Source organism: Centrocercus urophasianus, unplaced genomic scaffold (genome assembly GCF_019232065.1).
Source record: "Centrocercus urophasianus isolate 14NV4802_14NV808 unplaced genomic scaffold, USGS_Curo_1.0 seq_15, whole genome shotgun sequence".
Lineage (NCBI taxonomy): Eukaryota > Metazoa > Chordata > Aves > Galliformes > Phasianidae > Centrocercus > Centrocercus urophasianus.
The window spans coordinates 32,971,644-32,997,114 of NW_024884697.1; the positions used below are offsets into that span (position 1 = coordinate 32,971,644).

A 25,471-nucleotide genomic window follows, 5' to 3' on the forward strand; every position below is an offset into this window, starting at 1 on the left:
CAAGTATAAAGCAAGATAAATCCTTTCAGGTTCCAGCATTTAATTAAGCTTTCAGCTATCTTTGTGAATGAACCAAGAGCATCTAATATGCATGTCTACAGGGAACAGATCAGGAGTACCACTCCATCTGTGAAGCTGTTTGCTATCAGCTGGAAAAAAATCTCTTCTCAATTAGCCTCTATCTGTGTCTAACTTCCTCTGGAACACTGCATCTACAATAACTGAATCCCCATTGTAATAAATGTACTTGAACAAAAAGATACTTTGACTTCCTCCATCATGGCCTGAATGGTAGTAATTTGAAAGCAGGTTTAAAAAGCGGTATGCTAAGCTGGCTGAGGTACGTTCAGTGATTTTAAAATCTTTTTAAAAATGCACAGGATTGCAAAGCATCCTGGATGTGCTAGAGGCCATCAGTTATATTTACATCTTGTACTGCCGTGGCAAGAAAAAATTCCTACTTTTAATATCATCCTTGGATATACAAATATTTTCCCATCTATGATTCTCTTTGAGAAGGAGGGAAACATGATTTTTATGCTATGAATTCATTTCTACCTTCTTCAAGTCCTTGAAGAACCTTTAAGGAAGAGATTTGTGCATGATGATGCCAAACCCCGACGTGAAAGAAGAGAAAAAAAAGGTTGAGAAAATAAAATAAGCAAGATAAAATACCCCTGGAAATGAGAAAATTGACAGGATTAGAATCTCTGGGATGGAAACTGGGGAATGCAGCCTCACTACAGACAAAACATGTATCAGTTGGAAGTATGAACCAGAATAGAATTGTTCTATATAACTGATTTTTTTTTTCTCTGCATGAATGACTTTATCATAAGTGAATGTTTGTAGAATTCCCAAAGTGAGAAGTAGTTTGGTTTAGTGTCTAATTTGAAACAGTAAGAATCTATAAAGTTAACTCCCAGCTTCAGTGCATCTGCTTCCAATGAACACTGGTAATGCTTTATTCTATAGTAGTGATTGATATAAAGGACCTCTCCCATAACACAACATTTTCTATCATTAGGTTCATTTCACATGCTTGCCCAGTAAAATGCATCATGGTAACCATGTAGGCAGAGCATTTTTTAATAGATGATCTTTCACTGTCCCATAACCACCTGATCCTGACGTAGTACCAAAGTCATGAATGCAAATGGCCTACTTGAAAGGGCTGCCTCTCATTCTGAGAGCTTCCCTTCATTTCTCCTTGAGAAATCCTCCTCCTCCCTCTGACCACTGCCACTTCCCTTATCCCATCTTCAGATCCTACCCTCTGCGATGCCATCGATTAAACTCCACGCTGCCCACTTCATTCCTACCTGTCCCCCATTTTGCTGCACAGCACTGACATGTCACCAAGCTGCATCTGGAGATGGAAACAGTACGTATTGAGCTCTCTTTCCAGCACAGCAATTAGCACCTGTATGCTTCCAAACAGTTGTTTGTACATGGTGACTGGATGACAGGCCACAACAGAGCCACTTGTGATTTCTGTTCACAGAATCAGAGTTGCAGGGGTTGGAAGAGACCTCTGGAGATCACTAAGTCCAAACCCCTGCTAAAGCAGGTTCCCTACAGTAGATTGCTCAGGAAAGCATCCAGCCATGTCTTGAATATCTTCAGAGGAGGAGAGTCCACAACCTTTCTGGGCAGACTGTTTCAGTGCTCTGTCACACTCACAGTAAAGAAGTTTGTCCTCATGTTTGTATTCTTGTGTAGCAGTTTTTGCCCATTACCCCTTGTTCTATCACTGCAGACCACTGAAAAGAGCCTGGCCCCATTCACTTGACTCTCACACTTCAGCTGTTTATAAACAGTGGTGAGATCCTGTCTCAGCCTTCTCTTCTCAAGATGACCAGCCCCAGGTTTCTCAGCCTTTCCTCTGCAGGGGAGATGTTCCAGGTCCCAGACATCTTTGTGGCCTTTCACTGGACTCTCTCTAGAAGATTCCTGTCCTTTTTTGAACCAAGGAGCCCAGAACTGAACACAGTACTCCTGATGCAGCCTCATCAGGGCAGAGTAGAGGGGGAGGATCACTTTCCTCGACCTGCTGGCCACGCTCTTTTTAATGCAGCCCGGGATATAGTTTTAAGTTGAGGAAGGGAAGATTTAGGTTGTATGTCAGGAGGAAGTTCTTTACAGAGGTGCTGGCACAGGCTGCCCAGAGAGGTTGTGGATGCCCCGTCCCTGGAGGTGTTCAAGGATGGATGGGGCCCTGGGCAGCCTGGTCTAGTATTAAATGTGGATGTTGGTGGCTCTGCATGTGGCAGGGGGGTTGGAGATTCATGATCCTTGAGGTCCCTTCCAACCCCGGCCATTCTGTGATTCTGTGATACCACTGGCCTTCCTGAGCACACTGTTGGCTCACGGCCAACTACTGTCCACCTGACCTCTAAAACTTTCTCCTCAGAGCTCCTGTTCACTTGGTAAAGAGCACAGGCCTTCCTCCTGCTGCTATGAAAGGCTGCCCAGAAAAACAATAAGACCGCCATGTACAGCAAGGAGGTAGGCCAAGCTGACTCTGAACAAATGCACTTCTATGTAGTTGCTGACACCAACACTTGAGCTATGCTGTGTGCCAGGAGGCTGCTGGGCACTGTGCTGCTCAACTCCACACAACCCTAATGCAGCTCTCAGGAATGTGCACATGCTCAGCCCAGCTGGCTGCCACCTACTGCTGCTGCTGTTTGTCAGGATGGGTTTTTAAGCTGTGCCAACCCCCGCCCCCAACCGAAGCTCCGTCGTCCCACTAAACCACAAATCCCGACACGCACCGCCGACGGCTGAGGCGGCGCGCGCGGTGCACGCCGGGACTCGTAGTCCTTCGCGGCAGAGCGGCTCGAGCTTCCCGCGCACGCTCCGCGCCACGTACGCCGCGGCGCCACCCGCCCGCGCGCGGAACCAATCGGCTGCGCCGGCGGCGCGAGGGGCCCCCGGCGACCTTCGACCCCGCGCCGAGCGCGAGCGGCCGCCGCCCCGCCCGTCCGCCCCCGTGCAGCCGCAGCGCAGGAGGCGGCGGAGCCCGCCCGCCTCCCCCCCCACCTCCGCCCCGCGCCGTCCCCAGCAGCGGGCGAAGTGGAGCCGGCCAGGCCGGCAGGACGCCGCCCTCTCCTCCTTCTCTCCTTCTCCTCCTCCCGCAGGCCGCCGGCGTCAACATGGCGAGCGCCTCGTACCACATCTCCAACCTGCTGGAGAAGATGACGTCCAGCGACAAGGACTTCAGGTGGGGCCCGCGCCGCCCCCAGGCCTCGGTGATGGCGAGGCCCGGCCCGTGCCGGCTTCGACACCGAAGAGCGGGGCCGAGCCCGCGGGCGGAGGCGGCGGCCCGCCGTGCGGAACGGGCCGTCTGCCCCGTGCCGTGCTTGCGGCCGTGGGAGGCGCGGGGCCGGGCCGCGGGCGGCCTGCTTGGGCCGAGGGGCTGGGCCGGGTGAGCCGGGCCCGTCCCGGCCGCCGGGCGCGCGGCTCTTGCCGTTCCGCACGCACAGCCCGACCAGGCCGGAGCTCGCCGTGCCCCGGGTGTCGCAGCTGTGGGCAGAGCGGCTCTGTGCCCCCCGCGTGGCTTGGTGCTGCCTCTGAGACTGCGTGCGTTCCGAGGGAGAAGCCGGTGTAGTTCTGTGGGGACTGGCAGCTGTGTTTCCGAGCGGGGCTTCTGATTGAATTGCTTGGTTGCTGTGTAAGAACTGGAAAGATAAAAAGGGAAAAAAAAATAAATCAGAAAATGAAATATCGTAGTGTTGCTATCGTAGGGGCTGGAAGGGACCTCTGGAGATCGCTCAGTAATAAGTTAAATATATATATATCTGTTTGTGTGGTTCTAACAAAGCATTAGCTTAAGGAGGATTGCGTTTCTTCATCTGCATTGAGATGAGTCGCCAGAAATTCACATTTGAAGCTTTGGGCTGTTGAACAGAGTGCATCAGAACAGATATGTATGAAACACTCCTGGGTTTTACACCATTGCTGCAGCTTTGCAGTGCTTAGGTTGGAGTTCAAGAGCTTGCTGACATCCAAATCAATCTCTTGTTAGCATATTAAAGTCTAGCAGAAAACAGCTGATGGTTAAATAGCCATAGAAATGGATTTGGAATAGTTTTGCTTGCTTTTGACAGAACTGTTGAAGCGCTGGGCACATTTGTTTATATTTTTTCACGTCCACCTATTTGGAATGTTATGGTAGGATACCTGCAATATCTGAATTGCAAACTTGCCAAATCTTAAAACTGAAATTGGTTAATCTGAAGCACATAGTTCAGAGTTGCCTGAGTTGTTTCATTACACTGAAAAACAGATACTTTTTTTTTTTTTTTCTCTTCTGAGTATTACCAAATATTTTTTAGCTTGATTTTTGTTATCTTTTTGTGTGTGGTTAAGTGAACTTTGCCTTTTGCACTCAAGGGAAGGGTATCTCAAGAAATGGTGTGATGTATTTGCTCCCGATTTTCAGTGAGTTTAAAACTTCTTGCATAAAATAAATGGGTAATACCTGTTTGATGCAGCTGTAGCAAGCACTTCTTTCCAAGTGATGCATCTCAACTACAGAACAAGTTCTAACTTTTGGAGATCACGTTTAATGGAGTTCCCATTTCAAGATCTTCGAACAACTGTGGAATTCTGAAATATAAAAAAAAAAGTGACCAAAATTAGAATCCGAATTACAAGCCATAAAAATGAATGCTGGTAGGTCTTTACAAACTGGCTGCATTAGCATTATGTGGGGTTTTTATGAAAACTTTGTGACATGTATTTGCATAATGGATATAGTAGTTCTGAGTACCAGTATCTACAGATGGTTTTATTCTTAGACGATGTGTATTCAAAGAGAGATGGTATCGTTGTTATCAGTGAGCCGATGGCCAACAGTGCTTCAATAGCTATCTCACTGTAAATTTGAATCCTCCAGTTTCTGGATAAACTAACTTTTCTGATGCAGTTGTTTGTGACGTTTATTGTCCAGCAACTGAAGTTCTAAATGGGCAGCAGTGGAAGGTGACAGTTTACTTTGGGGCTGTGGGAGGAGCGCTGTGCTCACAGAGGAAGAGTATGACTGCTCTGTGAATGGGGGGGGAGGGAGGAGTGAGGAGCTACAGAGATGTTGCTGCTTTGCACCATGGGAACTTTGATGTGTTCAAGGAGGAAGCAGTTGTGACCAAAGACTGTATCTAAACTACTCAAAATCATGTTTCTAAATAGCAGCTACTTCGATTTAAAGTTGCTATTCCTGCCCATACCACTGTGGGGTTTAGGTATTTTGATTATTTTATGGTCTGCCAGGAAGATCCCTGTTGTGGTTTAGTGCAGAAATGCTGATGAACTGATGATGTGTGATCTCTGCTGAGTCAAGGAAATTGTCACAAGTAGGGGGTGAGAATTAACAAGGCTAGCAAATGGGGGCTATTGATCAAGGGCGTGATAGGAGGCCATGAAGGTTTAAGAAAAGAAAGTAAACAGAGCAGTAAGGTGGAGATGAGTTTCTTAAAGTTCTGCTTGACTTTGTGGATGTCCTTATTCCCATCCTATTTGTCCGTTACATTTACTTTTCAAATTGCCTTTTGCCTTGCTCTGCTTAAAGGCTGGTGCTGTTTACATCCATCATGCAAGCATCTGGTTCGTGTCAGATTGTAGGCTTGCTTCAGTGGGATTCTTGGAGTGAATGGAAAATGAGTGAGGCCTTCACTTATCTTAGTGAGAAACATCTTAAGACTATTAGCCTGGAATGGCTGTTAAAAGACAAGAAGTTGGTCTGTTATGTGAAGGGAGGCATCTGGTGTTTGTGGTGCACGTTAAGATTATGAAGTCTTGGCTTTCATTTTCAATACAACAATTATCGAGCAGGTCAAGCTGTAGAGATAACCTTCCAAGTATGACCTGAGCTGCAGTGATGTCTGCAGCTAATGTATCTCAAGCCCAAATGTCAGCCTTAACTGGATAATTGCAGACCGTTTTTTCTCTGGGCGTTTGGTTGGGGTTGGGATTGGTAGTGAAGCCCCTGGGAACTGTAATTGAGTAAAGCATCTCTATTATTTTGCTTGAGAAGAAAGGACACATGAAAGAAGAACAGATTGGAAAACAGACTTCAGAAAGAAAAGAAACAAGAGGCATGAAAGCAGTATTTTTGGAAAGTCATTTCTCAGTATGTTCTTCTGCTGGTCAGTGTGACAGCAGAATTTAATACCAAATCAGTTGGTATGAAAGCTGCTTCTGTTTGATTGATCTCTCAAGGATTAATCTGAGACTTCAGTGTTTCATCCTGGATTGAGGACTGGATAAACATCTTTGGCTATTGTCTGGATTATAAACAAACCAGTCTGGGCAGATGATGAAAAATGCATAAATCATGGTTTCACTTCTATTTCTCCGTTAATGCCTGCGTTCTTTTTGTGAACATCTGGAAGAATGTATTGTTCTTCTTGCTTCAAAGTTCTTTTCAAATAACCTCAGAGCAGAGATGAGACTTTCTTACAAGCTTGGTGTAGCTTACAAAATTGGTATAGCTAATGGAAGAACTATTTCAAATGGGGGAAAGTGTCAGCTTTGTTATGGAGATCATCTGAATCACTGTGTAAACTGTGGAGGTAAGATGTGTAGCTATCCTCATCAAGGAAAGGTGATGACCTAATTAAAAGTTAAGTTGTGTTTTCAAATTGTGTTTTCTTCCTATTTATTGTGTAAGTAGAAGAAATGCTGCTTGCAACACAAAGTAGATAACACTGTGTGGGTCGTGTGGTAACAAATGGTGGAAACTGAAAATCTTGACTTGTAGAGCACTGAGTAACCCGTATTCTTTCAGCAATAATTATCTGACTGTCTTTTGTCAGGTTTATGGCTACTAATGACTTGATGACAGAACTACAGAAAGATTCTATCAAGCTGGATGACGACAGTGAAAGAAAGGTGGTGAAGATGATTTTGAAATTACTGGAAGATAAAAACGGTGAGGTGCAGAACTTAGCTGTCAAATGGTATGTATTCTTTTTCTATGGTATAAAGAATTGTCTGTTGACTGAAAAACAAAGGGTTAGTTTAAAAAAGGAAAAACAGAAAACAAAAAACTTAAAGGACTGCTGCTGTGCTGAATTAATTGAATTTTTTTTTTTCCACTGAGGAACCCTTTTAGGTTATCTGCCTTAGTTTTAGTTTCTTTTGTTGATACAGCAATGTAACTCTTTGGATTTAAGGTGATAAATATGGTGTACAGTCATTGCTGATGGTATATGATTAAAATGCTTGTTCTGTGGTGATGACTCTTAAATTCTAAGTAGGTTTTATAAGATGATAGTTGGTGGGTAGTTGCTGCAATGATGTTTGTCAGTGAGAAGGTAGATGATAGAATTGTTGTATTGGAGTGTTTTCAGGCAGAAACAAAAACATAAGGTAAATGCACAGTCTTGGTTATCAAACATGGAACTTGCCTCTTCACTAACATTCAAGTGATCGTGTGGTTTTACATGCTTTGCAGGAACTGCAAATATTTTATGGGATTGTGGTGCAGTTACTTGCTTTTCAGAGGCTTCTGCAGCTTTGGTACCCTTTCTTCCTTCACTGAATTAACTTTACCTGTGGTGGCTTTTCTGGCTATTGTACCTCTCTGAAGAGTCACTACCTTTATTATAGCTTTCTACACTCAATCTTTCTAGCTTTTTGTGCCCTCACAGGAGGGCATCTCTGAGAAGCTCCTTGGTATTCCTGAGATTACTTCTTGTTCATGAACAACTTTTTTTCTTTAAATATTTCAACTGAGCTACTGAAAGTTTTACATTTTGTGAGGCATGTAGTGAAGTAAATTCACTGTGGAGGAGCTTGGGACTGATTTGAAGAGGAGTTTATGTTGTGACTGGATCCGGTTGTTTCAGCTTTCTTTACAGTTGATGCCATCAAACTAACAGAAACTAACAGAGCAGAAGATTAAGGACTGCTCATACATCTGCTTTTATACTTACAAGAAGTATTTACATCACCTTCTGAAATACTCTAAGAGAACTAAAACCTTTCAGAGAGAAAGTAACACAAAATATGTTGCTCTTGCATTTGAACTTGTGGAACGTCAGAATTTCTTGTAGTACAGCTTACACTCTGTGGCTTTGAAACAGAGTGCCTGTACTCAGGAGAGAGAGATGCACGAAAGACATTATGTAATTATGGAACTTGGCTAGGGCTTAGAATTGTCTTTTACTGAAGTAACATTTTGTGGTGAAACTTGTTGCAGCATACATGCAGTGCTCTTCTGGAATGCTCACTTGAAGTTACCTGAAGTTCAGATTAATGTGTGTGACGTATGTGTAAGTCTTTAATGGCAAGGTTAGAACTTTGAAACTCCAGTCCAAAGTAGCATTTATTAAAACATTAAAGAAAGGCTGCAGAGGGAAGAAATTGAAAGGATAGATGATTGTCTGTGCATGTAGGTGTGCCCTATACTTCTCTTATTGTCTTCCATTTTCTTTTTTTTTTTTTTTTTAGAGTTCTCTTTGACACACTGAGGAAAAACTTGGATTTAATTAAAATGAAAGAATCAATTTAATGTTTAGAATACTTTTAGTTAAAAAAAAAGTCCAGATCGTGTTAAAGAACAGCATTTAGTCTCTTGTGAGGGGATAAGAAATGTGATAAAAGTTTTCAGAAAAATTGTGAGCCTTCATCTAAAATGTACACATTCTTGAACGTATCAAGTTCTGTTTGGTCTGGTCCCAATCCCTTGCAGATAGCTTGAGGGACACCGTAGGACGGAAGGACACTGTAAAATGCCTTCTTTTCTTAAGGTAACTTAGACTCACAGTACTGTTTTGCAACAGTTTTAAGCGAATTTAAGCTGATTTTGCTGTTGCTCTGATGTTCTCACCCTTGTTTCTTTTTTTTATTTTTATTTTTTTTGCACTGTTGCATATCTGATTTTGTTGTAGACTGGTTTGGGGAGTTAGATTTCTTCTGGCTTAGCTCTTTCCTCCTATGATCAGATAAGCATTGGTAGCACAGCAGTGTAGTGGGGGTAAGGGATAGGAGAGGTTGAGGTGCAGTTAGCTGTAGCTTTTTTAAGACATTTGGAGGTGATGCAGTGTCTTCCATCTGCTACAGTAGTGGATGGAAATGTGATTTGTTGAAAAGTTAAATTTGACCAGCATATTTTTCCCAACTTTGTGTGCTGTTTCTGTTCTTTACTTGTCAAGTATTTTCTATCCCTTTCAGCTGAGGAAAGCATAAACTGTTTAGTTTACCTTATTAAATTAAATGCTCTGGTGCTCTTTAGAGACTATCAGCAGGAACTTTAATCAGGCTGATGCTTGATGACCCATTCAAGTATAGATTCCCTCTCAGAGGAGCGTCTTAAAGGTACATGGAAACTTAGTACCTCTAAATCTGTGTTTCAGACAGCCCTTTTCTTGAGGAAGAAAGATTCCCAATTTGTTGGGGGAGCTTCCTCTTCCAGCTGGGTCTGTGGAAACTCTGAATGGTAATGGTATCGATTACTCCTTAAACAGGAAAGAATCTCTTGAAGGAGAATAGTTCTTTCAAGGTTTGTTTAACTGAGGTCACTGAAGAGAGCAGATTTAAAATTACTGAGAACAGCCTCAAAGCAATAGTCGTTCTTAGGCAAGTGTAGTAACAAGTGTAGTAACAAGTTTTGCCTTATTCACTGATCTCTTTCACATCTAGTTAGGAAGTGCACCGCTTGTTAAAATGCTAATTAACTTTTTTCTCATCTCTTTCAAGCACATGCTGGTTTTGTTCTTGACCCTTTCAGTTTGTGCTGCTTTTGGATAGGATAAAGTATGTTTGCTTTTGGTTCGCACTTTGAGTTGATGGATACTTTGGATAGCGACCTTGCAAGACAGTTGTGCTGTTCACCTCTGAATAAAAAGGGAAGTTAATCAACTGAGTTCAGTACTCTTGTAGTAAAAGTCAATCAGTAGACCCAGTAGAAGAGAAAGGGTTGTACTCATCAAACTCCTGTTATTCCAGACAGTGGACGCAGACTAGGTCAGGTGTTTAGTTGTTTTTTTTTTTTTTTTCTTACCTTGTCTGTCGTAAGAGCATTTAGAGGTTTTCCTGTCAGTTTTACTCTGAAGGAGCTTTTTGCTCTGTCTGATAATCATAGATTATCATACCAATATAGAAAACACTTTTGGACACTCTCGCAGCGTTCACATTTAAAGGCTATTCGTGTAGTCCGGAATGGTATCCTGTGTACCTTTTGGTGGCAGTAGCTATACTGCCTGTAGTTCTATCTAAGATTACATGCATCTGAATTAGACAAGCAGAATGGTGTGCCTAAGCATAAGATGCACTGTTTGTGCTTCACTGTTAGTAATGTTCTGATAGCCCAAATTGTCACTGATGAGTTCATATGTTCAGTGCTTCAGTTTTAGGATGAACTGCTGCTCATTCTGAGCAGTTGTTTGTGATGTGATGCTCTGCTGTTGAGAACAGTTCTGACAAATTTGTATTATTTCATACATGAAACTTTAAATAACCATTCATATGTGTGTATATACCTATCTCAAAATACAAATAAAAACATGGCATTGAAATAATTATTTTGAGTGATTCCTCTTGCATCCTTGTCGTTTGACTGCATTTATCAATGTGACTTCTCTGGGCAGTAGTTCAGTATAGGGAACCCTGCTTGAAACTGTGAGTGTGAGTCATTAATGTGAACAGGATGATGCACATATGCTGTGTGGCTGATCTGGTTCAGCAGCTTTTGAAGTGTTTTGGATGTGCAGTAATACACTGTTATACATCATGCTATATTGGTAATTCGAGTGAAATATATTTTTCCATTTGTGATTTTTTTCTTTTCCTTGTGTGTTTATTTAGCAACTAAAAATGCTGATTTCATACTGTAGTTGGTTATGAGATGATGTCTGTAATAAAGAGGATACTCTATGGACAACTGTATTTTCAAATGTATTCTACTTAAAGGTCACACTGTCACAGTTGCTGCTGCATAAATAGGAATGAAGATGCTGACTCAAAGTCTACTTTAACACTTTCTAGTAACTAATTCCACACATTTGGATGAATGGCTTATATCACATCAGTGGTTCATCATCTTTAAACATTAGCAAATAAGCATTTGTTGTGCACAGAACCACACAGAATGGTTGAGATTGGCAAGGTGCTCTAGAACCATCTTGTTCAGCCTCTGCTTAAAGCAGGGTCACCCAGAGCAGGCTGCCCCGGCCCGTGTCCAGGCAGTTTTTGATGATCTTCAAGGGGGAAACCCCACAGCCTCTCTGGACAGCCTGTGCCAGTGTTCACTTACTTACAGAAGTGCTTTCTGGCTTTCAGAGAGAGCCTCCTGTGTTTGTGCCCATTGCCTCTTGTCTTAGCAGTGGGCACCACTCCTACAAGATACTTACATCCATTGATGTTTAGCCTGGTCTTCTCCAAGCTAAACAGTCCTTGCTCTCTTATCCTTCATGAGAGAGCTGTTCCAGTCCCCAAATTACCCTCATAGTCCTCTACTGGCCTCACTCCAAGAGCTTCCATGTCTTTTGTACTATGGAGCCCTGATAGGACACAATATTCTAGATGTAGCCTTGCCAGGACATAGTGAAGAGGGAAGATAACCTCCCTTAACTTGCTGGCAATACTATTCCTAATGCATCCCAGTATATCATTGGCTTTCTTAGCTACGAAGGCACACTGCTGGCTCATGGTTAATTTGTTGTCCACAGGACCCTTAGGTCCTTCTCCATAGGCCTGCATGCCAGCAGGTCAGCCCCCCATCCTGTTATGGGGCATGGACTTGGTCCTACATAAACGATGTACGGACCCTGTACGTGCCTTTGAATTTCATGAGGTTCCTCCTCTCTTGACTGTGGAGATCACTCTAAATGGCTGTGTAGCCTTGTGGATTATCAGCCACTCCTCTCAGTTTTGTATCAGCAAGCTTAGTGAGAGTGCACTCACTCTTCCTCTTTGTCCAGGTCATTGCTGAATAAATTGAACAAGATCAGACCCAGTACTGACCCCTGGGGGGCACTGCTAACTAGGGATCTGCAGCTGGTATGCCACTGATCACAACCCTCTGACCTTTGCCAATCAGGCTCTTCAGGCTCAAATCTACCACGCTGCCCACTCATTGAGCCCACGCTTCCAACAAGGCAACAGTACTGAAAGCCTTGCTGAAGTCAGCATAGACAACATATACTGCTCCCTCCTTATCTGCCTACCCTATCATTCCATCCTAGGAGGCTACCACATTGTTTCAGCGTGATTCCTCATAGTGTATCTATCCTGACTACTCCTGATGACTTTTTTTTTTAATACTCATTAGTGTTACACTGATCTTGAGCTTGGAGGAAGTAATGCTTGATTGCTGACTACCTCTCTAAAACTCCTTTACCTTCCTTTACCCTGCTTTGGCAGGGGGGTTGGACACAACGATCTCTGGAGATCCCTTCCAACCCCTACAATTCTGTGATTCTATAGCCTTCACCCGTGGGATTCCTTCAAGTAGGTCCCAGGAGAGGCTAAACTTAGCCCTCCTCTAGAGTTGCAGTCCTACTTCCTCATTTCCTCTGTGCAAGATCCTGAACTCCACTATCTCGTGTCCACTATGCTATACTTTTCTTAACTGATGATCTAGTGGATCTAATTGACCAGCTTTTATTCTGATTATTTTAATTTAAATTCCAGCTAAATTCCAATTAATTTAGTTTAAAAGATTTTATTTTAGTGTAAATTCCATTTACAAAATAAACATACTTAAGATTTTATTAGATGCTCAATAGTTAAAAAAAACATCCTTATAATAATTTTAGGTGTTTTTCCTTATGGATCAACTGTTTTTGGTGGAGGTGGTCTGTCAAAATCATTGCTGTATAAAGGGCAGTGCCAGCTGCAGATGTTTAGGATGTTGTGGCAACAGCTCAGCACCAAGCAGCCATTCACTTTTTCCTACTGCAGTGGGTTGGGGGAGAGAATTGGAAAAAGGTAAAACTTGTGGGTTGATATGAAGACAACGTAATAGGATGTAAAAGGAGGAGAATATAGCAGCAATGATAATAATAAAAGTATATACAAAAGAGGTGGTACGCAGAGCAATTGCTCACTATCCACTGACTGATGGTTAGGCAGTCCTTGAGTTGTGGCTGCCCCTGTCCCAGCCAACTCTCTTTTACTGTTCAGCATGATGCCATGTAGTATGGGACAGCCCTTTGGCCCTCCTGATTCTGTCCCATCTCAGCTGCTTGTGCACCCCCAGCTTCCTTGCTGTCACCAGCGGAAGCTGAGATGTTCTTGACTCTGTGTAAGCGCTGCTCAGTAACAACTAAAGCATCAGTGTGCTATCAACATTATTCTTCTCCTAAATCCAAAACACAGTGCTGTGCTAAGTACGAGGAAGAAAATAATCCCAACTGAAACCAGGACACTTGTAGAAGATGTATTTTAAGAGAGCTACACAAGTCGTTGCAAAAGCAGAAGATAGGATCTTAGAGATGATGTTGCTACTTGGAATCTCACTAACCAGATCACTTTTATTAGAGAGTGAGTTTGCTGACTTCCTGGATTGCTACTCTGAAATCTAGCTGTATTTTTGAAAGGTTGCTGTTGTTCAGTTTTAACTGAATGTATTTCCATAACTGCACATCTGCTCGTTTGTGCTTACCAGTCTTCAATTTACAGTACTTCTGTTGGAGCATGAGGCATTATGGATGTGAAATACTTTCTACAGGTTCTGCAGTGACACTTTTCTGGACTGTAGCATTTTGACTGAAATGGTGGAGTTCCCACTTTCCAGACTACTGTGGACAGTTATCATACCTTGGAATTATGATTGTTGCTGTTTTAGATGATTTTTGCTTGGGTTGCCTGCAAAACAATGTACTCTGCAGCAAGTGCAGGATAGGGAATTGATGCCATTAGTAGCTGCTGACTGACAGTGGTGTGTATTTGAAGATAAACTAGTGATGCACTGGTAAAACATTGAGGGAAAGCGTGGCGGAAGACTAAGATCAGCTTGTGAAGAAACTTGTGAACTTTTTGAGCAACTGGAGAAAATGTTTCAGCTTTTAGGAATGCAGTCAGGGATGGCTTGGTGTGTTTGTGAGAGAGAAAATTCTTGGTGGTAATCTATATCTTGGCAGATAGTCATGTGCAAGCTCACCAGGAGCCCATCTGTTAGGGGAAAATGGCCATTGCTGCTATCAGCATCCAAAAATTATTTTAATAAAATTGTATTGTTCAGTTAACTTGATTGAAACAGTAATGTGCTAAGATTAAGATTGTAGGTATAGTCTTGTAAATCCCTGCTGTCCAGGGTTTAGTAACTGTGGAGATGGTTAGGTGGAATCTAAAGATGTCTATACAATCCCTTTGTCCTAAATTAAAGGGCAGTGCCAGAGAAGGGCCTGAGTTTAACTTCCCAGCAAAGGGTGAGGAGTAAGCTGCAGTCTTCCTGAATTTATGGCATTGGGTTGATTGTTGTCTGTGGTCTGACCAGAGGAGTTGACCTCAATGTCAAATTTGTCAAGATTGATGCTATAATAAAGCTGGAATTAGTCAAATGTAATATTTCAGTGCATGCTTTTGGTAAATGTGTTTCACCTTTTCTGCCTTTTTTTTTTTTTTTTTTTTTTTTAAATAATAAATAATCCCCAAATTGTCCTTATTTTGAGCAGGTTTTATAACCCAAGTAATGTGGTGGTGGTGGAGAGAAAGAAATATAAGAGAAATATAACCAGGCAGGTTACAGTTTGTGAAGGCTGGCGTGTAGAGGAATAGGTGTGATTATCTCTGCAACTGGGAATTGCGTGTTCCAGGCTTAATAGAGTAGGTGCTGTGCCTCAAGCACAAATGCTCTGTTGAGGTCATGGGTGTGAGGCATTGTGAGTGCAGCTGCTGAAAGAGAAGCTGATAGGTTTGTCTGTGACTGACTGCTAGTGACAAGATGTTACTCTGTCACTGCTGTTACATAGTAAGTTACACATGGTGCTTCAATGCACATATTTGGTTTTTGTGATAGATATCTCTGTTTGCACTTGCTTGCTGCCTTTGGCTTCTGTTGAACGTTTTTGATGACAGTTAAGTCTTGTTACTGTGATTATTTTTTTTTGATGTGAGAAAGAAGCAACATTGGGGCACATACAGCAGGGTTGGGGAAGGAAGATTTTTATTTTTGTCTTCACATACGGAGAGGCATGTCTGCTAGTTGTCACCGAATGAAAACTGTAGGTCTCAGTCCTTTGAGTTCAGCTGGAATCCCTGGCTTGCAGTCTTCTGAGTTTGAATTCTAACTGCAGAGTAGCAGCTTAGCTTGAGCTGTTGAAGCACTATCTTATTTTGGGAATGGAGAAAATAGGTGATCAGGTGGAACTGTGGTTTTAAAGGTCTAAGTCATCCTGTGGTTTGAGCTGTATGTGGAGAGGCAAGTGTGAAAGGTGTAAGGGAAGTTGGAATGTGTTTGGAAGCCATTGCTGCAAAAGGCTTGAAAACCATGGTGTTCTGAGATGGGGTAGAAGATAGAGTTTCACAGGAGCTTGAAGCATGTGAGTTTCTCTTTATCCTATAGGTACTTCTAAGCTGTTTGACCAGATCATTCTTTTTGCCCCATGCACAGTCAAAAGGACAGCAGCCCCACCCATTAGTGGGAGCCAGTAAAATATGCAGTTCCAAGATGAGCAAATTCACTGTCCTGTTTGACCGTACGCTCAGAAGTGAATTCAGTGTGGTGCCCAGCGGCATTTCATAACGGTGAGAAAATCCAAAGCGCATACAGGTCAGCAAGTAAAATTAATAGCAGGGGGCAGTTCCTTGTTGACAGCACTTAAGAGTTAAGCTGCACATCCTCAAATCTCTACTACTAAAAAAACCACAGAAATAAGGGTGGTTGTTTTTTTTCCCCCCCCAGTAGTACCAAAGAGGTGATGAAAGCTTGGGGTTGTCTTACTCTCATTCTTAGCAAATACAGTCTTGAGCTCCTAAACTAACATTATTTAGTGCCTGTATGGTGAATGCTGTTGCCTCAAGCCTTTCCTTCTGAATGGTGATGAGTGACCCACAAGTTTCCCTACAACTGCCTTCCTCACAGTTTTATTAGCTGGTGGTGAACTCAGAATCCAGCTGTGTTCCTGGGGAGCTGGATTTGAACTCCAGTAAAACAAGGAAGACTGCTTTGCTTGTCAGCTTGCACACTGTTTGCTTGTCTCTCAATACATGTGAAGTAAGGAACTTTCTCCTTTAAACTGTGAAGACTCAAGGGTGATTCTTCTGTCTGAACATATTTGTGGATTTTTGTTATACAGTAGTGTGGGAGTTAGTTGATATAAGTACTAAGTTGAAGAAAGCTTTTGCTTGAGTGGCAGAGCTTGATTTAGGTTTTTGACTATCTGCTTTCAGAATAATGGCCTTTATTAAGAGATTAGTATCATGCTAGCTTGAACAGAATTTCTGCTTGCCTGTTGATTTTTTTTTATTTCTTTTCTGGTTTTGTGCAGCTGACTTATGCCAGTGCTTCCTTTTTTTCTAATGTGAAACTTGCTCTTTTAATTCAGAATCACTCTCAGAAACTTAGGAAATAAAACCAAAGCTTTTCTTTTTTCCCTCCTGTAATTGCTGAAAGGAAATACTTTACATCCAGATAGCTTCTTTTCAGTACTGTGGTACAATTATGATAGAACATATCACATATCTTCACTTCTCTGGAACTGTGTAACTGTTTGTTAATCAGGGTTTAGCTCTGCACCATCATCTAATAATTCCCTTATTATATTCTATGATCAATTGTATGAAGTTTGAAGTTATCCTACCTTTTTCCCACCTCTTTTCCAGTATCTTAAACTTGTTCTCTTTTTTTTCCAATTTAACCTTTCAAAGCATTTTACAAAAGCAAAACAAAAGATCTACCCTTGTTTATCAGACTGACTTGTGACCAAGCTGTTCTGAAAGTGTGGTAATTGCTATTTGTTTCCAAACAGTGAACACTGAATTGTAAATTCGTACACTACAACTTTATTACTGTTTTTTAATCAACTTGGCAAGACAGTCCACCTTTCCACAAGATACTCCTTTTAAGGCTAACAAGGAATTAAACTTGACAGATACTTCTAGTTGAATGTTGTTCTGGTGATAAATACGTTAACCTATTTTACAAGTAGATGGCAAAATTATGTGTAAAACTTCTCCAAACTTCCAGTATTTCAGTGATGTTATGGCCCTTAATGTCTGCAGTCTCAAAGATCTCATGTACTTTATAAGTACTGGGATAGATTTGAAGACTTTAATCTTTGCTTTCTTACGTTTAATATTATTTTGATAACAAGATCATTCAGTTTTCTTGTTTAATTTCAGCTCTCCAAAGCTGGAGTTTACTATAACCTGGCAGGGATCATGTTGGTCTCTGCTAACTTTGCTAGAATAAAGCCTTAATGAAAAGCAGGCATACGCAGTATAAAAATTCAGTGTAGAAGAAATTTAGTTTATATGGAGGCATCCCATTCTAATGTTGTCCTAACATGATGAGTTTGCAGTTGGCTTTAATATGCTCCTTCTTTTCTGCATTTGTTCATGCCCTTATTTCCATATATTTCTGGTTTGTGAGGTGGTTGTCTCTGTACATTGTACACATTGTTGAAGGACAGATAAATTTTTCTCCGCCCTTGTAAGCTGCAGAAACATGGATGGTTTCTGATCTGTAGGGCTTGGCTCTGTCTGGAGGTTGCTCTGGCTCTTGAAGTCGCTCACCTGCTGTCCTGGCAGCATAGGAGAGAACAGACCAGAGAGAACCATCATGGAATCATAGGACAGCTCAGGTTGGAAAAGACCTTAAAAATCATCAAGTCCAACGCAACCCAACCATACTTCCCTAGCTCTAACAACCCTCTGGTGCTCTGTCTCTGAGCACCACATCCAAATGATTTTTTTTTTTTTTTTTTTCCCCACAGGCTCACTTGGACCTGTGTGTGGGCCTCAAGTTGCACCCTCACTTTCACAAAAAAAAAAAAAAAAAGGTCATAGCACCAGAGTTTAAGCTTTTGAAAAATTATTCCTAAAAAATAACAGTGTTGCACATCTTGCCACTTTCTGAAATCTTAACCAGTGTAGGTGAGCCCATCGTATCAAAACACAGCTTCTACTATTCGTCAGCGTTTGCACTGAGAGAGAGGTTATATAGAATGTCATGAAAGCCTTCTCTGCTTTCTTCTGAGTTGAATTTGATGGTGATGTGTATAACCTGAAGCGTGTGCCACAGGTGGAAAAGCATTGGGACGCTCTTGCAAATTGAACTGTAGGATTTCTTTGGTGAGACATCTTGATCAGTAGTAAAACATAACTAGGGGAATGTCTGCACATAAGATCAAGGCAGTGCTATCCATTAGCCCTTCTATTTTTATGGAAGAAAAGATTATTTCTGGAGATACGTCTGTGTTTCTGTTAATTCTACAGTTACACAATTCCTGTTTTCTGTAGCTGGTCCTTGCTACTACTGAGTCCATTTTTGCCTCAGGGCATTGGTTGTGCTCCTGAGTGACTTGCATGCAGCCTCTTGTTTGGTTGCTATTCCTTCTTGTAGGTTCAGTGCCAAACCAAAGCCTCTACAAACTCGGTAACAGTAGCTTCATGTTGCATCTCACCTTTTGAGATTCTGACTATGAACAGGAAGGAGTCCATCTGTTTACCAGAGTGGATAGTGATAGTGAAGGGGGAGTGGTTTTAAACTAAGATGGGAGGTTTAGTTTAGATATTAAGAAGAAGTTTTTTCACACAGAGGGTGGTGATGCACTGGAACAGGTTGCCCAAGGAGGTTGTGGATGCCCCATCCCTGGAGGCATTCAAGGCCAGGCTGGATGTGGCTCTGGGCAGCCTGGTCTGCTGGTTGGTGACCCTGCACATGGCAGGGGTTGAAACCAGGTGATCACTGTGGTCCTTTTCAACCCAGGCCAGTCTGTGGTTCCAGTCTATGGTTCCGGTGTTGACATCACACCAGTAAGCATGATTTGTTAGGGTAATAATGTTACAGATGTCACCACAGAGAAAATAGCTGTCGAGATCAAAATGCAGAAGCTTGTAAAATTAGGGAGGTATGTCTTTCAGAGCAGTTACTGTCTGTCTGGGTTAACTGCTGTGTTTTTGATGAACGCGTGGTTTTTTGATTGCGTAGCTTACAAAGCTAATTTTCCAGAATTTCTGAGGTTTCCCATTCCTGAGGTGGTTTTTCTGAAGGCAGGTGTTGTAAAAAAAAGAAAAAAAAGAACTAAGTAAGCAAGTCTCGAGTGAAAGGGGGAGAGGGGCAGTGAGGAAACTTAAGTTCTCATGCTTCTTTTTGAATGTTAACAGCTGAATGGAATTTTAAAGTAACTAATTTTTGCAAGGTGGTCTTTCTTGTTTTGCTGGTAAAGCTTTGGTGATTGTGGGCGAGTGCTTACAGTACCAGTTTTGCAGTGTAGAAACAATTGTATTGTGGTTCTTGATTCTAGTTTTGATTACTTATGAAATATGCTGTGTACTAAAATAAGGTCTTTTTTTTCTGAGCTACCCCTCTTGCTTCACAACAAATAGATTTAATTGTACCCTGTAGTGTTTAGTGATCAAACCTAGTAAGAAAATGTGTTAGCACAGCCAATATCATGGGAATGTTTTCAGTATTGGTGCAAAATGAGGGAAAATGGATGGAGGCCTCCAAGCCACAGTGAGTCATATACTCTGTGACATGTTATAGATCTCCTGTGTAACGGCACAGCATTGGGTTTGTGGGAGAGAAAAGGTGTGTGTACTTTTCTACACGGCTCAATAAAACCACAGTCCTGCTCATGTGTCTTTCCTAGAGCCTCAAGAAGGAAGTGGAAGACTTGCTTGCTAGTGTTAGAAGGAAATAGAGACAGAATAAGGCATTGTGATTTTTTGCATAACTTCCTTTCTGGAACAGGGTATTAACAATGGAGAGGCAGTGGAAGTTGACAGTAGGGTTAGGAAGATAGTGAAGGATACTGTATTTCTTAGCAGTGAAGTAGATTTCACTGGGCCATCTGCAGCTTCAGTGCTTTGAACAAAAGGAAGCGTTTGATAAGAGAAACAAAATTGTCATCATCCTTGAAATATTTGGGATGACTAAACATTAACCTTTCAGTGACATTTTCTCTTTTTCCCCCAAGTGCAGTGTTTATAAGGGTCTCTGTGAGTGAAGATTTGTCATGTTTCTGTTTTATATTTCACTGCTGTATTCTGTTAAGGCACTCTATGGCATAGAGCGAACGTGTCAAAAAGAACCCAAGTGTTTTGTAGAATAAAGATGTGGTAGTAACGAGGTTTGCTTTCTTGTCTGAACTTTGTAGGCAGCAATAATCAAGTACATAAACTGATGTTTCTGGGTAGGTAATTTTATAAACCTTGGCTGTCGCCTACAACACTTGGCATTAAGTGTGATGAAGTAAGAGGGACTCAGGTTTTGGTACCATGAAGCAGAGCAGTCATACAAAATTGTTTCCATCACTAGGTTAAAAAAAAAAAAAAGAAAAGAGATGTGCTAAATCTGTATTTTGTTACTAGATCTAAGTAGATAGATTATCAGCCTAACCAGCTAAAAGCTGTCAGATTTAAAACATTTGCTTTGACCGAAACTGATCTTAAGTTTGTGACTTCAAACAAAATACTGAAATAAAAATGAAGGATTTTGATGTTTTTATTTGTCATTGCAAATGTATTGCCTTTCTTCTGCTTATACAGCCTTGGTCCTTTGGTGAGCAAAGTGAAGGAGTATCAAGTGGAGACCATTGTAGATACGCTCTGTACAAACATGCTTTCGGATAAAGAACAGTTGCGTGACATTTCAAGCATTGGCCTTAAAACTGTGATTGGAGAACTCCCCCCAGCTTCCAGTGGTAAGGTGTTTTGTATTCAAGATGTTTTTTTTTAGTTTGTTCTGTTACTGTACTTTGGAATTTTGGTGGTTTAAAAAACTTAGTTTCCCACTCTGATGTAACTCTTCAGGAAAAAAACTTGTGTAACAGGAACATTGGCGTAACAAATGGAGCATAAAAGCTTCTATTTTAATAATCATCTGGTGGAACATCTCTGGGCTGTACTCATAACTAAACCTCTTCTTGCTTTTTGGTTGATAGAATATTGTTAAATTAAAAATTGCATGTTTTTCTTTAATGATCAAATTTCTTGCCTCAGTTTAGGTAAGTGTTTTGGAATGTACCTAGTGTTTCTAACAATTGCCTGTTAAGTTACTGAAATGCTTGCTTGTAGTTTTAAATGAAGGCAGCTGGCTCCAGAAGAGATGCTAATGATGAACAGCTCTTCAGTTAATAGTACTACTTTTTTACTCAAGTGGATTTCAGATATTGTATGTAGGGTATAAATGAGAAGGCTGATAAAGAGGGCTTTGAAAATGTGGTTTTTAGAAACTGAAGTTGCTTAAATAGGAACAAACAAACAATACAAACACACTCTGATTTTGACATCCTTTATTGAAAGCCCACCAATAAATAACCACGTGTTAATCGGGTAGTAGTGAGATGCATAAACTTAAAAATAAATAATTAAAATGTGGATTGGAATGGCTTTAATTTCACATCAACGTTCCAAAAGTGTGATTTAAATGAAAGCAACAAAAAACCCTTCATGCAGACAAAGATGAGTGCTAGCCATTAGGAAATGAGTTGGTTTGTAAAATTACTTTGAGCAACATTGAATGAGCTGTGTATGTTGGGGGAAACTATGCAGGTGTAGCAAATACATTTTAACATGAGTTTTAAAACACATATAATGTTTATTTTAGCAGTCTTTCAAGTAGATTTAAATAGCTTCTTGTGTAAAGGGGTTTGACCTTGTTTGTTTTTTTTTTTTTTAAAGTGGCTCTATCTACTTCTGTGCTTCTCTTAGTTACTTTATTTTTTCCTGTAGTCCTTCCATTTATTGCTCTAAGCTTATCTTGGCCTTTGCTTTCCATTGCTTGCCCTGCCAAAAGACTATCCTTTCTGTTATGTACAACTTATGGAACTAAAGCTGTCCTACTCTGTATGTTTTGGGATAGATAGGTAGTCTTTCAGTTCTAATGCAGAGCATAATACTTTATATTAGCAAAGAAACTTGCTGTTTAAACTTGTTTTATTGGGTGGGAAAGATGATTCATGTTAAATTCAAGTTGCTTCCCATAGTCAGAGGCATGATCTCTGCTGTTAATAACTGTATTTTCTCATTATGGAAATGCTGAGGTTTTATTGTACTTTCAGGTTCTGCATTAGCAGCTAATGTTTGCAAAAAGATCACAGGGCGTCTCACTAGTGCTATTGCCAAGCAGGAAGATGTGTCTGTTCAATTGGAGGCACTAGATATCATGGCTGATATGCTGAGCAGGTAAACATCCTTCTTCCAAAATGCTGATGAATGCCAGTAAATACTCCTTTAACTTCCTAATTTTCAAAATGTGAAATAAAGATTACTTGAAGTGAAATAATATGCAAGATATTTAGTGTAGATGGAACCTTAGTTAAAACTAAAAAGTGGGATGTATTGAAGATAAGTTGATCAAGAAGACTGATAATTTGTTTCATTTTCTGATAACTGTAGTTCTAAGCTAATTTTCAATGTTTACTGCTTTGAAGGTATATTTAAACTCGTTTCTTGTTTTTAAAAGTTCCAAAAATTTAAGAACTTAATTGGAGTCTCTGTGGTGTTCTGGGAATATTTAAAGTAATTCTGGTAGAATATATGAACAAAGTTATCTAGATTCAATTGGTTTGAGTTTGTGTTTTGTCTGTTTTAAGGCAAGGAGGACTGCTTGTTAACTTCCATCCTTCAATTCTGACCTGTCTGCTCCCCCAGCTGACTAGCCCCAGACTTGCTGTGAGGAAAAGAACCATCATTGCTCTTGGTCACCTGGTTATGAGTTGTGGCAATATGGTTTTTGTTGACCTCATTGAACATCTGTTGACAGAGCTGTCTAAAAATGATTCCATGTCAACAACTAGGACCTATATACAGTGTATTGCTGCTATCAGTAGGCAAGCAGGTCATAGAATAGGTAAGAAAAATATATAAATTATCTGTAACTGGGTGGACTCTTTAGATGAGAGTAATTACTTTGCTAATATTTCCTTATCAGGTGAATATCTTGAGAAAATAATTCCTTTGGTTGTAAAGTTTTGTAATGTAGACGATGATGAACTACGAGAGTATTGCATTCAAGCATTTGAATCCTTTGTTAGGAGGTAAGTAATTCTCAGGTACTTACTTTGAGTTTTCTTAATGTCTAACAGTGTGCTGTTTGCTTGTGAGCTGTTAAGGTAGTCTCCTTGGTGTAAAATATTTTTGCAAGATTTGAACTGAAACTTCCTATAACTTACACCTTAACTGCTAAGCAGTGGGTTATGTTTGGATGTCATAAACTCTACTGTGTCAGTGCTACTAATGCACACAGGAGGGAGGAAGTATTCTAATAATTCTTGTTGTTTAGTAGTGATGAGGAAAATAAATCATATCCAAAGGCGTGTCTTGCTCTTCTGCAAAATTCCAGTCTAGTAGATTGGGTTGCATAGTGGCATTGTCCAATCTGAATTACAGATTCAGATGGATGCATCTGATGGTATTTGGTTTAGCTTTGATGTCTTCAGAGTACTGCATGTAGTGTTAAGTCTTTTAGGCAGAAATATTTTAATTCTTATAGATAATCTGACTTTACTTTTGTTCTGGTACTGTGCAGATGTCCTAAAGAAGTTTATCCTCATGTATCTACTATAATAAATATTTGTCTTAAATATCTTACCTATGATCCAAATTACAATTATGATGATGAAGATGAAGATGAAAATGCTATGGATGCTGATGGTGGTGATGATGATGATCAAGGTATATTTGTATTTTGGTTTGGGCGAGAGTCTTGAGAACTTGCAGTGGTCTGTGAAAATTGAAATGGTGGCAGTGCTGCTAAGTGTCAGTATTTGAATGACTTGCATAGCTCCAAATTGAATTTCTGTATTGGTTTATAAGCATGACGTATGAACTCATTTCTCAGAATAAAAGTATTAGATGTTACTGCTGAAGGTAAATAATTCCAAGGGTGAACATAAAGTGCAAGATAAATATTTTAAAATACATAAAAGGTGGTAAAAGGTTACAGCATGTAGTATGATAGATCTGAAGTGAAAAATATGTCAGTTAATGAATTGGAAATACATGTTTGACATAGTGGGAAAGATTTCTCACTACTTCCCCTGTAAAACGTTATTACTTAATGCATAAAATCAAATAGGTTAAAAAATGCAAAATACTCAATATTTTTCTGTAAGATAAAACTTTGATGCTTTGATTGTCTAGATTTGAACATCTGCATAATTTTATTTTTTCAAGGGAGCGATGATGAATACAGTGATGATGATGACATGAGCTGGAAAGTAAGGCGTGCAGCTGCTAAATGTCTGGATGCTGTTGTTAGCACACGACACGAAATGCTTCCAGAATTCTACAAAACTGTGTCTCCCGCTTTAATAGCCAGATTCAAAGAACGTGAAGAAAATGTTAAAGCAGATGTTTTTCATGCTTATCTTTCTCTTTTAAAACAAACTCGACCGGTGCAAAGTTGGCTTTGTGATCCTGATGCAATGGAACAAGGAGAGACACCTTTGACAATGCTTCAGAGTCAGGTTATTCATCAAGGTTTTTTGTTTAACTTTGTGAAAACACATTGATATTTTGTCCTATTCATATTGATAGCTCTTGAAATATGCCATGCTATGCTTTTGTCACATATAGATTGCAGGTTATAGTACTGTGGTACTGTGTTCTGGGATTGCAAGCCTTAGAACCAGCCCAGAAAAGTGCAGCAGTTAATTTCCAGTCATGGAAATTAAAATTACTGGCTTGGGCAGATATGCTTATCTGACTTCAGTTGTTTACCTTTAGAAGTTGCATGTCCCATGTAATTTAACCACTTTGACAAAGCAAACTAGTTATTTTTCATGTCCCAGAACATAGGCGAAGCCTCTATTAATCATGATAAAACTTGATTTGCTATAACGTTTTATTTGCAAAATAAAAAGGATAGTGCTGACAAATGGCATTTTCCTTTTCTTAAAGTGAATTATTTGACTGACTTCTCAATTGTTTCTCTGCATAGTTTTATTAATGCAAATGTAGTTTTCTTTTGTTTCATCTCACCTTTTGAAGTTGTAATACTATTTTTTTTTAGTTTGTGATTCTTTTGAATCTTCATTTCTTGCTATTTATGCAATAACTGATTCTGTGGGGAAATCAGAAATAGAGAAAGGTTTGTCTTAGCCTTCTCCCCAAGTGATGATAGATGAAAGAAATGTCAGCTATTGAATCGATTAACAGATGTGTGATGGTTACAGGTTCCCAACATTGTTAAAGCCTTGCACAAACAAATGAAGGAGAAAAGTGTGAAGACCCGTCAGTGTTGCTTTAATATGCTGACTGAGCTAGTAAATGTGTTACCTGGAGCCCTAACACAGCATGTTCCTGTGCTTGTACCAGGTATGAGAAGCATGCAATTAAACTAAAGATTTAC

At 40.5% G+C, this 25,471-nt stretch overlaps 1 protein-coding gene across 1 annotated transcript in view; it reads left to right on the forward strand.

Annotated features, from left to right (window-relative positions):
- The first annotated feature begins 3,055 nt into the window (after window positions 1-3,055).
- The window catches only part of CAND1 (cullin associated and neddylation dissociated 1), a 28,766-nt gene continuing 6,350 nt past the window's right edge, over window positions 3,056-25,471 (forward strand). Inside the window, exons 1-9 of the mRNA XM_042815695.1 lie at window positions 3,056-3,226; window positions 6,819-6,962; window positions 20,665-20,819; window positions 22,179-22,302; window positions 22,713-22,969; window positions 23,051-23,156; window positions 23,648-23,793; window positions 24,295-24,587; window positions 25,296-25,437. Of these exons, the coding sequence (XP_042671629.1) occupies window positions 3,159-3,226; window positions 6,819-6,962; window positions 20,665-20,819; window positions 22,179-22,302; window positions 22,713-22,969; window positions 23,051-23,156; window positions 23,648-23,793; window positions 24,295-24,587; window positions 25,296-25,437 (1,435 nt within the window). The 5' untranslated portion in view covers window positions 3,056-3,158. The remainder of the gene's footprint in view (window positions 3,227-6,818; window positions 6,963-20,664; window positions 20,820-22,178; window positions 22,303-22,712; window positions 22,970-23,050; window positions 23,157-23,647; window positions 23,794-24,294; window positions 24,588-25,295; window positions 25,438-25,471) is intronic.